General features: G+C 32.8%; 2 protein-coding genes across 3 annotated transcripts; one reads left to right on the forward strand and one right to left on the reverse strand.

Annotated features, from left to right (window-relative positions):
• The first annotated feature begins 700 nt into the window (after positions 1-700).
• On the forward strand, positions 701-10571 carry LOC129887811 (DNA (cytosine-5)-methyltransferase 1-like). Of its 2 annotated transcripts, none has more exons than XM_055963040.1 (21): positions 701-1034; positions 4260-4300; positions 4424-4523; positions 5156-5263; positions 5347-5466; positions 5891-5990; positions 6318-6490; positions 6845-6910; positions 6986-7258; positions 7419-7477; positions 7564-7630; positions 7746-8075; positions 8158-8226; positions 8307-8393; positions 8477-8564; positions 8968-9056; positions 9141-9245; positions 9318-9361; positions 9462-9531; positions 9628-9731; positions 10213-10571. In XM_055963040.1, exons 1-21 carry the CDS (start codon positions 744-746, stop codon positions 10382-10384), a joined length of 2556 nt encoding a protein of 851 aa, XP_055819015.1. In that variant the 5' UTR covers positions 701-743; the 3' UTR covers positions 10385-10571. The 2 variants fall into 2 exon arrangements, with proteins under 2 accessions (XP_055819015.1, XP_055819016.1); XM_055963041.1 differs by lacking the exon at positions 701-1034 and adding an exon at positions 3402-3486.
• A 546-nt stretch (positions 10572-11117) lies between these two features.
• LOC129887812 (probable rRNA-processing protein EBP2 homolog) lies at positions 11118-13616 on the reverse strand. Its single transcript, XM_055963042.1, has 2 exons — positions 13541-13616; positions 11118-12304 (listed from the first exon to the last, which is right to left on the reverse strand). Exon 2 carries the CDS (start codon positions 12287-12289, stop codon positions 11396-11398), a length of 894 nt encoding a protein of 297 aa, XP_055819017.1. The 5' UTR covers positions 12290-12304; positions 13541-13616; the 3' UTR covers positions 11118-11395.
• Between the last annotated feature and the right edge of the window lie 4580 nt (positions 13617-18196).

The following is an 18196-nucleotide window of genomic DNA, read 5'->3' on the forward strand; positions in this document are numbered from 1 at the left end:
AATTTAATGGTACACATTTAGTAAATGCTTCCTTAATTCACTTACCAAAGAATTTGCATATTGTATTCCTTAAATAAATGTTTGTTTATTATTATGGTGTATTCTTTCAATTTCTAATGTAAAAAATATATTGTTTAAAATTACATAAACGAATTTTAGTTGTTTTCCATTTTTTTTAAAATTACACTAACACAATTTCTAAATCAATTTTACTTATAACTTTAACTCTATAAATACCCTTTTTTTCCAACTTAACATCTACACCATTTTCTTTTTCAAATTTCAACCATTTGACAATTGACACTGCCAAGTGCCAATCATGCATTTAATATGATAAAAGTTGGTCAGCAAAAAAACACTTGATTTTTTTTTTTAATAATCTGACTATTTACTCTGTAAGATTTTTTTTTCTAACTTTTTAACATTGATATGAAGTTAATAATAATAACAATGATAATTTTAAAAAAATGATTTTTTCCATTTTGTTTGATAATCAAACAAAAAACAAATTATTTTATTTCCTTTTTTTTTAAATTTCATACCCACTAATCAATCACTAACCGGACGTGACGCTATAAAATCCAATCCACTTTCGAGAAAATGCCTTCAATTCCGGATTCCCGCCTTCACCACGATCTTTCAAATTTTCACAACTCCCGAAAAAAACAAACTCTCCATATATATATTCCCCCATAATATCTCACGCTTTTCGTATTCCCCCCACTCCACCTCCACCCCCAGGAATGCCGAGCAAACGGAAAGCTTCACCAGCGGAGTCACCGGAATCTAAACGACATGCAGTAGTGGAAAAGGTGGATCGGCCAGAAGGTTTTCCTGTTGAGTGTTGTGACGACGATGAGTTTGTAGAAGATGAGGATATTGTATGTGATAGTTTGAACGATGAATCGTCTGATCAGAAGAATGTGAGAAGAGTTGTTGTGCAGGCGAATGAGGATCAGGAATGTGTTTTTTCCGGCGAAACTGTTCTGGATAATGAAGCTAGGGAGAAATGGCCTCATCGATACATTATAAAGGTTTGTTTTGCATTGCATTACACTATACTGTTTTGTGTTAAAGTACTTTTCGTCACCTATTTTTTTAATCGCGCTTAAAGCCGAAGTGAAGCATAAAATGTGTTTAGCACTCTGCCTTGCTTAAATCAATGGCCTAAGATATAATTTTCCTTGTGAATGAGCTTAAAGTGCACTTAAGCTTTGACACGATACTCAAAATATGGTCAACATTTTGCCTCTGTTTAATTTGCTTTTTAAGTGTGCCATCAAGGCTCAAAAACATATTTTTCTTTGTGAATGAACATTTTCTCAAGAGGCAATGTTCAATCATTTATATTTTATTTTGTTGTAAAAACAATCAATTTTTTGTTCATATATTTATTATTCATGCTTATAATTTCTCCATTTGCGCCTTTGTTTTTAATAAAGTTCACTTTTTATTTATGTTTAAAGCCTCAATGAATTTTAGAATTTTTTTGTGTTTTTTTTTGCTTTTGATAACACTAGAGGGAACTTATAAACACTGTTATAAGTATTTTTAAACAAAAGAGCAAAAATACACCTAGCAGAGCTGTTGTAATATTAGTAGGATATATTAATGAAGTATGGTTTAACTATTCAATATATTACCTCTGTTCCAGTTTATGACCTTTTTTTGTTAATTTATATTTGGACTTTATTTTATTAATAACAATGTAACTCTCTGGATTTAATTTATTTGTCTTAGTTACTATTTGTACAATTATGAAATATTTTTTTTGATCATAATTTTTTCAAATACTTCCTAAATTCTAGTTGAATTTTTACTTTCATTTGTTGAACATGATACAAAAAAATTTAAAAGTTGCTTGGATTTAAATTGATTAACTATTGTAATTTATATTACTTTTTATTACAGTTTTTACATATGTAAATGTTATTTTTTTTAAAATGAAAATTCTATGTCCTAGTTCATACCTAACCTTAGTTTGAAACAAAGGAATTATGATATTTTAGCACACGACTCAAAATTTGGTTTATGAGTTATATTGCATGGTTAAAGTTCATAACTTTCAAAGTAGTAGTAGTTTAAATTCCACGCTTATTAAACACTAACATGTATAACAAAATCTAGAATATTTGTTTGTTTTTTAATAAACAAAAGGCTTATTTGTCCATATCTGGGAGGTTAGAATTATCTAGTACTTACTGATGAAGAATAATAAAGATTTAAAAATACTTTTGGTACATATAATTTTATTATATAATAATTGATTGCTTAAAAAGGACTATTTTATGTATGCTTGATGACATAGTTTCTGTAAGTTTTATTGGTCTATGTTGTGGACCTACACTAAACAACTTAATTTTAATACTCTGTTTTTTTATTTTATTTTTGTGGCATTATTTGATAGAGCTTAAAAGAAAATAATTTTTAAAATTTCTGATTTAAAATTAGCCTTAGACATTTGCATGTCTATAAAAATGTGATATTTTTTAAAGAGACAAATTAAAAAAAAGTGTGCCATAAATTAGACATTTAATTAATTTGATATAACAATAGACAATTTTTTTTTGATAGAATTAGGCCCACTTGTGAAGTAAGTAATTACACATCTCTTTTGATGAAGCATAATACCTGTTTTTATAATTGTGGTGTTTGGCACATCTCAACTAATTGTCACCTAATTTTTGCAATAGGTATAAGGTAATTTTGTCCATCAAAATTAGGACATATGTGAATATATTATCTAGTGTTATTTTTACTTTTGTTGGAATTTAAACTTGAGACCTCATAATTCTCAATCTATTGCATTAACTGTTAAGCCACACCCTTGAGTTTGAGTTTGAAGTATAATTTATTATGTCAGCTCCAATGCATGACATGCAATGCGAATATCAAGGAGCTAACTAAATAAAAAAACAATTAGGTGAATTTAGAGGGGATAGGTTGTATCATTTAAAATATACACAAGAGATATCTTGTCTTAAAATACTAGGTGATTTCTAATTTTTTGTCCTAGCAGTGGTGAATAGAGTTACTTAGAATCTGTTGCGAGGTGACATATATCCTATGGAATTCGTTGAGGTGCGCGGAAGATGACTTGAACACCACATTTATTAAACAAATATCTTGCCTTAAATGAAAGGTTTGGAGTTGATATTCCATTAAGCACTTGTGGCCCTTTTCTGTCCAAGCTCATAAAAAAAATGCTAAGAGGGATCAATAACTAGAACTTCAGCATTTAAATGCTTTCTTAATGCTTGTGGCATTACCTTTTTAAAAAAAATTTGAAGTAGGAGATTACAAGGTTGGGAATCATACCTTAACCAACACGGTATGACCTCACTGTGTCCAAAAGTTGAGAATTTCTAATTTTTGGTCACTCCTTGCATAACATCTACAAACAATTTGTATGTTCCTTCTAAGGATTGTCCTGGGTCAAACAAGCTTCATAGAGTGCTGTCCAGCTGAAACATGTGTCCTTTATTGGTAACTTTGTTTTCCAGAGCTTCCAAGAACAATGATTTCATTATGAGTACATGCATAAGTGTAGCTTGCTTTTACATATATTACTTCATTTGTGTTGCTTCAATTTAGTTTGTCAACTACATGCTTATGTACTATGCAATTGTCTAATCTAGCAAGTAGGCTAAGTAGGCTGTCATTCACCCAATTATGAACATTTGCTCTAAACAACATGTTCTAGTTGTTGCTCTTTGTTTAGTGAGCGGATAGATTGATTCACAAGTATTCTAGAGAGGTGTAAAGTAATCATCCATTAGAGTTGAATTCCTTTTCTATTCATCCTTCTAGAATATGATATGAAGATCATTGCCTACTTTGAAGCAAATATTTTGAAAAAAATCACCCCAAAGTTTGCTCATATTCTTCTGATAAGCAATTCCTTGTGGAGTTCTTGAGAGCTTGGTGCGTCAATGATTTTGAGCTCCATGTTTTTCCTTATAATGTTTGAAAATATTGAGTATGTAATTTTGCTTGTACTTTTGTATTTAGAAGGTCCTTTTGAGGCATGCTTAAGTCTTGAAGATCAATGCAAAATAAACTTGGTGTTTTGTTTGTTGATGTTTAGGAACCGTGGTGCCTAGCATTGTCTCTTTTAGCCCATTGGTTCTTTCTAACAACAAAAAATAGTTAGCATTGTGATATTCTTGGTGCCCATGGGCTCTTTTGTAATATTTATGTTGTTGTTTTGTTGTTATTTCATACTTATATAATATTTCATTATTTTTAACAATGAACAGGATAAGGTGAAAGCAAATGGTGCACCTATGAGCTTAAATTGGTAAGTTTCCAAAGGCTACATAAAGTTGTGCATTGCACTACAGATTTTCCCTCTCTATTAGCTTCTTTTAGTTTATGTTGGTGCCATTTGATCTTTATGCTATATATTTTGTACTTTGTACAGCCAAGATGATTCCAACCAATTAATCCAGGCCAAGTGCCATTTTACTCAGGCATTGGTTGACGATCAGATTTATAAACTCGGGGATGATGCGTATGTAAAGGTGAATACTACAGTGCTTAAGTAAAGTTAGTCATATAGTTCTGAATTGACAACCCCTTAAAATGTACTCCCTTTGTTTCAATTTGTTTGGTATACATACCTTTTAGTCCGTTTGAAAAAAATGCCTCTTTCCTTTTTAGCAACTTCTTAATTCTAACTTTTCATCTGACATGTTTAAGACCACATTGATTAAATGGTATTTTGGTACATTCTACGTACCTTTAGTTTAAAAAAAGAAGATTCAAAAATCTTTTTTACCTTCTTAAATTTCAATCTCAAGTCAAAACCAGATAAATTAATTGAAACACATGAAGTAATAATCTGTACTAGATTTCTTTCTTGTTCTTTCTCTTGGATTTTCTAGAATTTAATTGATTTTCTTTACCATTTTGATAATTCTAATTTCTTGCAAAATAACTCTTCCTTCCACAAGTTGTCCATGAAAAGAAGGAAGAATTACTTGATTATCTCTCAAACACTTGGATAGATTATGTTTACATATAATACTTTATAGTTGGAATACACCCATAAGTACATGCATCAAATCTCCCTAACAATTTCTTCCTAATTATAGGTATATGATCATTTGATGAATCCATATGAAGATCTTGTTTGTTTCTTTTAATTATATAGGCTGCAGATGGTGAAGATGATTATATATGCAAGATTGTTGAATTTTTTCAATCTGTTGATGATACAAAGTATTTTACTGCTCAATGGTTTTACAGAGCCAAGGATACTGTAAGAAATACCTACCTTATGAAGGCTAGTTCTTCTCATCATCACTTAAAAAAAGTTTCCTCTAACCTTTGTTCTTTCATCAGGTAATTAAAGCTCATGACCAGTTTATTGACAACAAGCGTGTATTCTTATCAGAAATTAAGGATGACAACCCTCTTGATTGCCTTGTAAAGAAAATCAACGTTGTTCCAGTACCCTCAAATGTATGTTAGTTTTTACTTAATGTTAGAGTTGATTAGAGTTACATAGTGGTTGGAGGATGAATTGGTCGTTTGCTTATATATTCTTAGCAATCATCTTTCTATAAGTTAGGTTTTGCGGTTGAATTTGGTCCATGTGCCTTATTTGTACATGGTATTAGGGTAGGTCATTTTTGGACTCCCATATTAAATTGTTCATGCTCTAGTTGGGCTTGGTGTGAAGGGGGTGTTAGAGGGGGTTGGAGTCCTACATTAGTTGAGAATTAATTGATGATTTGTTATATGATCTTGTGCAATCCTTCCCTCATGATTTAATTTTTGGAGTTTAATTAGGCTTAAGTGTCGTATCGTTACACTTATTAAGAAGATACTTTGATTCTCTTGGCTTTAACAAGCATTGCTAATGCGTGTCGGATATTGTTTGTAGGTAAGCTTACAGTTCAAGGAAAGTTTGCGATCAAAATCTGACTATTACTATGACATGAAGTACCTGGTCCCATTCTCATCATTTATTAGCTTACCATCAGGTATATTGTTTTTTCAAGTATACTTCTCATTATCAAAATAACTAAAGTAAATTGTTTTCTTAAATTATATTTGATTTGACAAGCAAAATAGTTCTTTACAAGTATCTCAATTCTTCATTTTTTTCCCATTCAATCAATTCTTTTGACGTTGTTATCAAATTTTAACATGTAACAAATTAACCAAACTTTCAATGCAGAACACTATTTAATTTGTTGACATTATTAATTAATCTTTTATAAATAGCTTTTAGAAAATATTTACCTTTGTACTGAAGACTTGAGATATTTCTATGAAAATATAGTTAACAAGGACTGTTGTTTTTGCAGATGTTTCAAATCCTGATAGTGAATCAGATTCTACCATATCAAGTGACAGTGATGTTGTAGAGGTCAATGAACACAAGCAGGAAAATAAGCTCTTGGATCTCTATTCCGGTTGTGGTGGAATGTCCACTGGGCTGTGCCTGGGTGCTGATGTTTGTGGTGTTAAACTTGTCACTGTATGTCCTAATATCCAATGTGGTTGTTCTTGTCCCTTCTCCAGTTTTATGTTTGTTTTTTGTTGAATTATTTAACATTTTTATCTTAAAATTTAAACTATTAGAGATGAGACACTTTTATTTACTTAAATGTGTAATCAATACACTCCTTCACATGTGTGGTTACTTTACTGATGGCCAAGCTTGTGGTAAGATTAAGTGTTGAGGAGTGGTAATGAGATTTAAATGCATCACATCTACAGTTTGGGTATCAGGTCTAATTGTATGAGTACTTCTTCTAAAAGTTTAAGATTTCATAAAAAGGACACTTCTCTTTATTTTGCTGTCTTAGCACTTTATATATCTTGACTGCAGAAATGGACTGTTGACCTAAATCGATATGCTTGTGATAGCTTAAAAGTGAACCACCCAGAAACGGAGGTAATGATTGATGAGGCATTATGTTTATCTTTCTTCTTTTTATTCTTTAAATGAATAAATTGTATGGTTATGCAGGTAAGGAATGAGTCTGCTTCAGATTTCTTATTGCTTTTAAAGGAGTGGGAGCAGCTTTGTGCATCCTGCTCCTTGTTGAAAAGCAATACCACAGCCCACCCTATGCTGAAAGTAGGAGATGTGGATGATGACGAGGAAGATGACGATGATGGTGCAAGTGAGGATGGGGGATCTGGTGACAACGAAGAAGGTGAAATTTTTGAGGTGGAAAAGATTTTAGAAGTTTGTTATGGAGACCCAAATGAAATAAAGAAGCCTGGCCTTTACTTTAAGGTATTTGTTCACCATGTTTGGAGGTTTTTGCCTACTTTACTATTATCTCTTTGGAATATATTGTATAGGCTACTCCAGTGAACAACTCAAGACTTTGTAGATAAGTTATTGGGTTTTCCGTTTGTTCCTCATATCACTTCCACTTACTGCTTATGACTAGGTACGTTGGAAGGGTTATGGACCGGATGAAGACACTTGGGAGCCGATAGAAGGCTTAGAGTATGAATTCCAAACTAAGCAACATATTGTGAATCCATGTTTTTCAGTTTTAATAAATTTATCTAATGAATGGTATTTGCCTATAGTGGTTGCCAGAAAAAAATAAAGGACTTTGTGACCAAGGGCTTCAAAGCAAGTCTTTTGCCATTACCTGTAAGTTCCCTCCTTCTGCTTCTCTCTCTTTTGTCTAGTTCTGGATCTCCACAATATGAATTTATCTTTCTAATTGCAATGCTTTGGTTAACTTTTTTATTGGTTATATACTTAGGGGGAAGTAGACGTCATATGTGGGGGCCCTCCTTGCCAGGGCATAAGTGGATTTAATCGTTTTAGGAACTCAGCAAATCCATTACAAGACCCGAAAAATAAACAACTTGAAGTATTCATGGGCATTGTGGAGTTCTTGAAACCCAGGTTCGTGTTAATGGAAAATGTGGTGGACTTGCTCAGGTTTGCACATGGTTACCTTGGAAGATATGCACTGAGCAGACTTGTTGGAATGAACTACCAAGCACGGATGGGAATGATGGTTGCTGGGGCATATGGACTTCCACAATTTCGTATGCGTGTCTTCATGTGGGGTGCTCTTCCTTCAGAGGTAAAGAAACAATTATTCTTAAATATTACTTTTCTTGTTCTTATCTGTGGTCATTGCTCAACTTAAATCTCTTGTCTTGCAGAAATTGCCACAATATCCATTGCCCACACATAACGTTATTGTGAGGGGTGGCATTCCCACAGAATTTGAGGTAGTCTACTGAATTTGTTAAAATACTGCATACTCTTTCATAATACTATTGGCTGAATATGAATTCAAATTTGGACACAGTTAAATGCAGTAGAATATGAAGAGGGACAGCAGGTTAAGCTAAAGAGAGAACTTCTTCTTGAGGATGCACTTTCAGATCTTCCTCCTGTATGTAACAGACTTCCAGTTAATTAAATATAAACTTAATATGGCTTTGTTTCTTTATTTATGCAAATAATTTTGAATTTTAGGTGGAAAATAATGAGCCAAGGGACGAAATGCCATATAAGGATGAGCCGAAATTGGACTTCCAGAGTTTCATAAGATCAAGGAGGGATGGTGAGTCTGTTTATGATTACTTGGTGTTGGAAATTCAGTCTTGTGGTTCTGTGTTATCTTGGTAATCTTATTTTAGTTATTCTACTGTGACAAGATTTTTTTTAAACTTCATTGTTATAGTGGTTAAAATTCAGTTACTTTAGTGTGATAAAATATCTTTGTGACTTTAATGCTATAATATGTAGAGTTAGTGAGCATACATAAATTAATCTTCTAAAGGTCATACCTTTTAGATATTGTAAACTTTGCCCCCAAAAAATAATAATAATTCTGATATTGGAACTTTGTATAGTGCAACTAGGTATTAAATGGTTCAGTATTTTACTAATTCATCTAGACCTTCAGATATGTCTAATAATGGTGTAAGGCTTTTCACATTTTTGATTGCATTTTTATGTCACAGGTACTTTGGGTACTGTTTTGTATGATCATCGGCCCCTTCAATTAAATGATGATGACTACCAGCGTGTATGTCAAATTCCAAAACGGAAGGTAATACACCTGTTGTGACATGCTATTTGTGGCAGCACATGAGTATATCTTTGGGGTTGTTGATTCCTTCTTCAATGATTACAGGGTGCGAACTTCAGGGACTTGCCCGGGGTTCGTGTTCGTGCTGACAATGTTGTTGAATGGGATCCAGATGTGGAAAGAGTAAAGCTTACTTCGGGAAAGCCTTTGGTATAATTTGCACTTTGTGCCAGTGTCATTTTAATGGTTGTTATTATTTCTTATGGTTCTTCAATTTCACAGGTCCCTGACTATGCGATGACTTTTGTTCGTGGTACTTCACAAAAGTAATGATAGAATGTTTTCCCTAATTTGATTCAGATTGCGCTACTACCCCTTACCCACCATAATGGTCCTATTGTTGTCATGCTACTTGAAATTATGCAGGCCATTTGGTCGTTTATGGTGGGATGAAATCGTTTCAACGGTTGTTACAAGAGCAGAGCCCCACAATCAGGTACCTTTGCCTTTGCAAGTTGTCTCAAAATTACACCTTGTGCATCTTCACTTTGGTTTAGTCTGATGCTCTTTGTTGCTTTTGAGCCCATTTCAGGCTGTATTACATCCAGTGCAGAACAGAGTGCTCACTATCCGTGAAAACGCACGGCTGCAAGGTTTCCCTGATTACTACAAATTGACTGGACCAATAAAAGAAAGGTAACGTCTGAATCAAAATAGTGACCACTTTATGGTACATTTGTATTATGTATTTACTGACCCTTTCCATAAAAAACAATCAGCTTACTCTTGTTTGCATCACTTATAAGGTCTAACAACTGATCATGCATGTTTTCTTTTATGATATGTCATGTAGAATATAATCTTAGCCTTAGTTGAACTCATAAACTAATAACTAACACGCTGAAATCAAATTAGAGATCAGCCTATAGCTTTAAATATTTGCTTGGTTGTAGATGAATTTATTTGAGCTGTTTGTTTGAATTCAAATCTAAACTTCTGTATCATGTAATTTTGTCGCTATCGACAAAATCTATCTGAATAATATCCTTCTCAAATAGTGTAATTTGCAGAGATTGACTTGTTTTCTCGTTAAATATAGAACATGTTGCAGTTGAAAGTCTATAGCGACATCCTTTTTATTACAGGATCTGACTTGATCTTGTTTCGTGTTTCTTAGGTACATACAAGTTGGAAATGCAGTGGCAGTACCAGTTGCCCGGGCTTTAGGGTATTCTTTAGCATTGGCATTGAAAGGATTGTCGGGAGAGCAACCATTACTGACATTGCCACCTAATTTTCCATGTCTAGAGGAACTGGTCTCCAATGAAGAGTCTCTAGATAAACTATAATTATCTGACCATTATTCCCATTTCTATCATTCATTAGTTTACTTTAAGCAGCTGTTGCAATGCAAGTTCTGCATTAACAGGTCAATGTAGAAGTTGGAAGTAGGCATCGAGTTTTCGTATCATTTACTGCTACATTGGATTGACAGTTTCAACTGCTTTGGCGTTAATGAAAAACCATTGTATGCTATGGTTAATGGTTTTGTTTATTTATCTTATATGCAAAGCCTATGTCTTTGCTAAATTGTGCTCAATTTCAGGTGTGAACATTGTTGAGATTTTCCCTATCAACTTTCCTAGATTGAGGGTTTGTGTCATCTTGGAAGGTAAGTGGGAACATTACATGGTTAGGAATCTAAATCCCAAAGAGCACAATACAATCAGGCCATCTAGTAAGTTAATATGTCAAGCTAAGTCCACATGCAAGTTCATAATAACATATAATTTCACTAGTGTGGTTTGAAATGGATAGTGCATACTTAGACCTTTATCCCTACTTGTATACGAGTACCAACAGCTAAAACGACAAGCTAATTATTGCTATAATGTCTTGGTAGTCTAGTAGAGATACAATGGACAATTTCAGAGAACGTCTTACAAACTCACCGGTCCAGAAGTACAAGAAAACATAAGAGAATAACAATGATGAGATAATGTAAGGTCGTTTGGTTGGTGGGATAATGACATAATCCCAAAAAATCTAATGGAACTATTTTATTCTGCATTTGGTAATTGGTAATTGGTAATGAGCATTAGTTAGTCATCCCACCAACCAAACGACCCCTAGTTCATCTGAGACGAGAGAACTAAGAAATTTTGCAGACGGGAACAAAATAAATGGTATGACAAGCTTAGACATAATTCAGTTTCAAAGCCAAGAAAAAATGATCATCAATTTGCAGAAACCATTAAATTCATTCTGCTTGATAGGTAAAGCTCACATTAAGTACTAATTCATCCGCGTAACAAAGGAATAACTTTAGTACAACAAAAAGTAGCAAGCGACAAGCAGAACTATCTCTTAACGCGCTTGTTGTTTTTTCCAGAACGATCACCTTTGTGGAATCCTCCAAAATCGTTGGTAGTGTCAGCAGTGTTCTGCTTCTTTAAACCTTTTCTCCCACCAAATCCAAACTTGGAATCCTTGAATTCCCTGCTTTTCCTTTTTTTGTCAAATCCTTTCCCTTTTCCACCAAATGTTGCCTTCCCACCTGAACGATCTCCAGGAGATACACCAGGTCTCTTCTTATTTGATCTCTGAAAGGGTTTATTAGCCTCTCCTCCATTAAAAGCCAAATCTAGACCGCCAGCATCCTCTTTATCAAACCCGCTCTGTTGCCTCTGCTTCCTCCACTTTTTAACGGACTCAATCTCTTGCTTCTTCTGCTTAGTTCTTTCTTTCATCTTCTGTGCTTGTACATCCTTGGCAAGTTTCTTGTTATCTCTGGCCTTCCTCCTCTCCTCAGACTCCTCAATCCTCCTCTTCTCAGCCAACAGTCTGCCCTTAACTTTCTCCATGTGAGTGTCAGACTTCACCATTTCCGCATAATAATCAGAGGGCCTCAGAAATGGTTCACCGGTTGACTGAAAGTTGACGTACGCTTGGCGTATACCCTCTAACCCTTGCGTGTAGAACGAGTGCTCCCTTGCCAAATCATCGTTCACATCCACCTCTTCTTGCTCCTCCCTGTCGATGCTAAGCCTGTGAGTCCAATCCAAATCATTAGGCCAACTGATATCAGCCAGCCTTTCAAGCAAACCATCCCTGTTATATACAGCAGTTTTTGAAGGTTCAGCCAGCTTTACTACTTGCTGATCTCCTTCTTCTTCTTCCGATTCCGACTCCATTTCTGGATCAAAATCCTCATTCACTGGGTTCATCATCGCCAATTCATCTGCAACCATCATACACAATCACACTTTCTGATAAGAAAGAGTGAAAATATAATATTAGAGTTACTGACTAACTAGCTCAAATTACCGGTCATAAGCTCAAATAAAGGAGGCGGGTAGGGAAAGATTGGCATCAAACATAAGACTAAAATTACCGGTCATAAGCTCAAATAAAGGAGGCGGGTAGGGAAAGATTGGCATCAAACATAAGACTAAAATTACCGGTCATAAGCTCAAATAAAGGAGGCGGGTAGGGAAAGGTTGGCATCAAACATAAGACTAAAATTGCCGGTCATAAGCTCAAACAAAGGAGGCAGGTTGGGAAAGGTTGGCATCAAACATAAGACTAAAATTGCCGGTCATAAGCTCAAACAAAGGAGGCAGGTTGGGAAAGGTTGGCATCAAACATAAGACTAAACCGGTTGACATCAAACACAACACTAAAATTGCCGGTCATAAGCTCAAACAAAGGAGGCGGGTAGGGAAAGGTTGGTATCAAACATAAGACTAAACCGGTTGACATCAAACATAAGACTAAAATTGCCAGTCATAAGCTCAAACAATGGAGACGGGTTGGGTAAGGTTGACATCAAACATAAGACTATCAACAACCGAGTTCTCTAACAGACTAATAATAACTCAATGACTCATTCATCTACACTAACTCAGATTAAACGGGTTTTCCAAATTCTTATTTATGAAAAGGGTATAATTTACAACTTCCAATCCACGAACCGAACACTAACAATACAACAGCAGAAACTGAAATTTTCAGATTCAAACAAGACACCAAATAAAACTTAACATTTTTTTTGGTGATATGTAGCAAAAAACTATCTTTTTAACAAAGCCATATCTTTTCTTTGTTTCTTTTTCCCTTTTTCACTCCATATTTGTAAACCCATAGTTTAACCACTAGAATGCTTAAGTAAATGATTGAATTTACAACATCAAATCTAGAAATGTTCAAAAACTATACAACAAATATTGAACTTCACAAATTAACAATACACCAAACAAAATTTACATTGTTTTGGGATATGTAACAAAAACTCATCTTTTTAACAAACCCATATCTTTTCTTTGTTTCTTTTTGCTTTTCTCACTACGTATATAATTGAAATTTACAGCTTTCAATCCAGGAACTGAACGCTAACAATACAATACAACAACTAAAATTGAACTATAAAAATTTCAACCACGGAACTGAACTCTAACAATATATAAACGAAAAAACACAAGAAAAAAAGAGAGAAGAAAACTTACAAAATTCGAAAGAGAGAGAGAGAGTTTCAGAGGATTTTTGGGGATGAAGGGTTTTAGGGTAAGGTTTTAGTATTAAATGGAGGGCTTTAAAGTATTTGGGCTTTTCAATGAAATTCATACAAGGCCCAAGTTTCTCTTTTTTGGTCCTACAACAGCAAACAATAATTAGACTACACCAAGAAGAAATTAAGAATATGGATAATTATTATTATACTTCAAAAAAGGAAACTATTTATCATTGGAATACTTCATTATTTTTATGCCCCCAAAAGGAATTTGTGCATCTTCTTGATACCATTAGAGTATATATATATTCTGAAAGTATCATGAAGGTATCAAGATCTGAATAACACTGCATTGAAAATGATTAACTATTCTTGATATCTTCAGAATATATATTTATATTGTGCTATTATCAAGGATCAAAAAGCAACTAATCACTGAATAAACTGTCCAATTACTTTTTGATATCATCAGAGTATATATGAGTGTATATATATTCTGATAGTATTATGAAGAGAAAACATTGCTCAATTATTTCTTGATACCATCAGAGTATATATATATATATATATATTCTGAAAGTATCATGAAAGTCACGCAAAAACAGACATGGGTCTGGTCATGCGAAGAAGGGGCAGGGCAGTGGTGTGATCCTTTGGTCCAATCAGGGTAAATAAGTTGGGGTAGGTCCAATTTAAGTAAATAGTTTACTCCCTTGTTCTATTTTGTGTAGTTTTTCCTTAAAAATAATATAAAGGAAAAACTACACAAAAATGGACCAAATTATGAAATTATTTACCACCCCATACCCCACCTCTAAATAATTCTTTCCAGTACCCATTCAGCCAAACTAATTACCCCTTGTACCCCCTTTAGTCTATGCCCAACTCTCATTTATGATACTATCACAGTATATATATACTGTGATGGTATCATTCAGTATTTGTGTAATTTTTTTGAAATGATTGATTCCTTAATGATACCATAACATATGTAATATATTGTTATGGTATCATTGAGGATTTTGAAAATGCCTCATTAAGGATTTTCAATACCAAGATAATACACGAATATACCGTGATAGTATCATTCATGTAATATCGAATGACTTAGAAAAATCTCTATGATATATACTGTGATGATATCATTCAACATTTGTGATGATATCATATCAGTGTATGATATATACTTGAAGGACAACTCATTAATGAATGATACCATGATATTATATATGATATTATGTGATGACATCATTGATATTCACATACCGCGATGGTGTCATACATGATTTGAGGAGTGTTACTAATTATATGATATAATCCTGAATGATACCATGTCAGTAAATGATGGTATCATGGAGATGTCGCTGAAGGATTGAAATAGACATCAATGATACCATGACAGTATATAGATATACTATGGTGGTATCATTAAGGACTGAAGCAAACCTCAATGATACAATGTCAAGATACTGCGATGATATTTTGGTCGCGAATCTCATGCTTTGGGGGTATAAATTGTAAAAGAGTATTTGTTTGTAATTATTTTACTTTTATGGGGCATGTGTTTAGTTTTTTCTAATAGAAAGTCACTAGCTAACAAAAATAGTATCGTTTGTTTTTTAATGTGTTTAGATTTATCATATTATTGTGTTGTTTTTATTCCTTTCTTATAGGTTTTGCATTGTTTTATTTGTTAGTTGTTATGTTTTCTACACTATTTTCTTCTTTTTTGTATAGTAGAACCTTTAATTTAATACTCGGTAAAATTAATAAATTCTCTAAGATAATATTTTTCTCAAGTCCCGATTTGGGCTAGTGGAAAAAATGACTAATTTCAATAAGACAATGAGTTAATATATTTTCATAAGACTTCTACATAAATATATGGTCTCATTTATATTATAAATTAATAATTTTTTAAAATTATAAAAATATCTAGGACAATTTAGTGAAATATGATTATAGTATTATTTTTTTTGGTTAAAATTTAAATCTAACTGAAGCTCATCTCTAACTTTTCTTATTGCATCTAAAAGTTCTAGTGTTGTCTTCTCAAACTGCACTAAAAAATTATGAAGAGTTATAGACGCGATAAGTGTTTCCTTATGCATAAATGGTTTCAAAGTTATTGTATCGTCTTCAACTTCATCATCAACATTATTTTCTCGGTGGTATCCACAATTTATTTTAAGTTATGGACCTCTGAACATGTATCATTTTCACCCGTGTAATCTAATAGCTATTGACATTCATTTTATTACGACAACAGAGATTATTCATCATCACCTCAAATTCATGAATGTTGTTTTAACAAGAGGGTTCATTTAAATTTCTTAAGGCTTCATCCTCCAAACGATATTATCAAAATTAACTTTCATTGAATCTCGAAAATACTCTTTAAATTAATAATTATTAATTTCTCGATTAAATAATACCTCTACAACTAATAATATTTCATGGTCCCAACAATATTAATTTAGAGAGGTTTTATTGTACTTGAATTTATTGCTCTTGAGCTGAGGGTCTTTGGAAAATATACTCTCTACCTCCATGAGGTAATGATAAGTTTTGCGTACACTCTACTCTCCCAAGACCTCACGTATGAAATTTCATTATTGTTGTTTTTGTATAAATTCAGTAGCTTATTGATTAAAAATTAGGTTAATAGAAATGTGCTTTTTGTGAAACTTTTATATTTTTCAAATAAAAACAAATGTTATATTTAAAATGTAGTTCTATTTTAGATTTTTTTTTGTAATTGTCCTTACAAAAAATAGGTCGCCAAAAATGATATAGAAGTTAAAATATCAAACATTACTCAATCTTCTTTGATTTTCATATGTCCTATATTGGGACGGTATCATAGATTGATAATTCACTCTTTGAAGAAAAACACTCAAATCATCTGATACTCATATAGTATATTTTATATATTGATAGGGTATTGTAGAGGGTTGATTCATAACATGATATATGTCAGGTTGGTATCATCGCAGGACAACTCAAAAGACAAAGAAATGTTGTTAATCTTTTCTTGTTCATTTTGAGCTCGAAGTACAATTTGTAAAAGTAAGAATCCCTGATGGGAAAATGAACTCTTTTTTGAAGAAATGAATCAATTATTTACGATACCCTCTTAGCATGTGATATATACATATTATGTTGGTATCATATATAAGTGAGTTTTTTTAAAGAAATGAACAAGTCCTATATGACATCATTTTCAATATATGATATATACACCATGTGTGTGTCGTGGATGACTGGAAAATATTTTCTTTTAAAGAAATGAACAAGTCATTATATCATGTAATATATACCATATGTGCATCATAGAGAAATTGTGTAGTATTTTTTAAGGAATAAATTTGTCCTTTATGATATCATATCAGAGTATGATATATCTGATATGATATATACCGAGTTAATATCATAGAAGATTGAGTATTTTTCTTGAAGGAATGAACTATCAATCCTTTATGATACACTGATAGTATATAATATATCATGTGGGTATCATTAAAAACTAGCTAGGTAGTATTTTTATTTATGGAATAAGCCAATCTTCTATCATACCTTGTAATATATGATATATATCATGTGTGTATCATAATATACTTCAATTATTACTAGTTTGATATACTATGTACTAGAATAAAAATGTTGAGATGAATGTGTGGACATACTAGAAGTAACAAGATTAGGAATGAAGTTATTCAGGAGAAAGTGAGAGTGACCTCTGTGGCAGACAAGATGAGAGAAGCGAGACTGTGATGGTTGAACATGTGTAGAGAAGGTGTGTCGACGCCCCAATTAGGAAGTGCGAGCGGTTGGATTTAGGAGTTACTTGGAGGGATAGGGGTAGACCTAAAACGTATTGGTGAGAGGTGACTAGACAGGATATGACGCTATTTTATATCACCGAGGACATGATCTTAGATAGAAAGGTGTGAAGGTCGCGTATTAGGGTAGAAGGCTAGTAGGGATAGGACGGTTAAGGTTGGTCATAGGACTAGTTGTGTTGTTATTGTTGTTGCTGTTGCTTTTGGATTATCACATTATTTTGTTACTCTTATTGTTTGTGTCTTGTAGAATTTATATTGCTCTTCGTTTTATCCGCTATGCTATATCTATTATTTTTTTTCTCTTGGAGCCGATACATTTGAGCGGAGAGTTTTTCGGAAACAACATCTCTATCTCCATGAGGTAGTGGTAAGTTCTATGTACACATTACCCACCTAGATCTCACTTGTGGAATTTCACTGGGTATGTCGTTGTATTGATAAAGAAAAAAAGAGCTAATAAGTGTGTAGAATTAGACTATGGAAAAAACAAGAATAAAGAAAAATAAAAATTAGGAAAGGAAAAAAAAAGTGAATGAAAATCACTACAAATTAAAAAATAAAATAATAGAATAAAATAAATAAATAAATTTAGATTATGCCGGAAAATAAAAGAGGAAATATTGTATTAATAAGAGGATATCTTAAATAGATTTTAAGTTCACAAAAAGACAAATAAAATACTTGACTATCGTTTTAATTGGATGTCAAGTAGTTTGAAACTTTAAATTTTATTTTGTTATTCACGTGGTAAAACATAACTATATTGGACCCAATTAATTTTTTCAAAAAAAAACATAACTACAATA

Source organism: Solanum dulcamara, chromosome 4 (genome assembly GCF_947179165.1).
Source record: "Solanum dulcamara chromosome 4, daSolDulc1.2, whole genome shotgun sequence".
Taxonomy (NCBI): domain Eukaryota; kingdom Viridiplantae; phylum Streptophyta; class Magnoliopsida; order Solanales; family Solanaceae; genus Solanum; species Solanum dulcamara.

What these genes read in the sequence shown, in the direction of transcription:
- LOC129887811 (XM_055963040.1), top strand. Translation starts at nt 744, where the DNA reads ATGCCGAGCAAACGGAAAGCTTCACCAGCGGAGTCACCGGAATCTAAA. An exon ending in TTGTTCCAGTACCCTCAAAT is followed by an intron (nt 5,467 to 5,890) that starts GTATGTTAGTTT and finishes TATTGTTTGTAG; the next exon opens with GTAAGCTTACAGTTCAAGGA. An exon ending in AGCCTGGCCTTTACTTTAAG is followed by an intron (nt 7,259 to 7,418) that starts GTATTTGTTCAC and finishes GCTTATGACTAG; the next exon opens with GTACGTTGGAAGGGTTATGG.
- LOC129887812 (XM_055963042.1), bottom strand. Translation starts at nt 12,289, where the DNA reads ATGATGGTTGCAGATGAATTGGCGATGATGAACCCAGTGAATGAGGAT.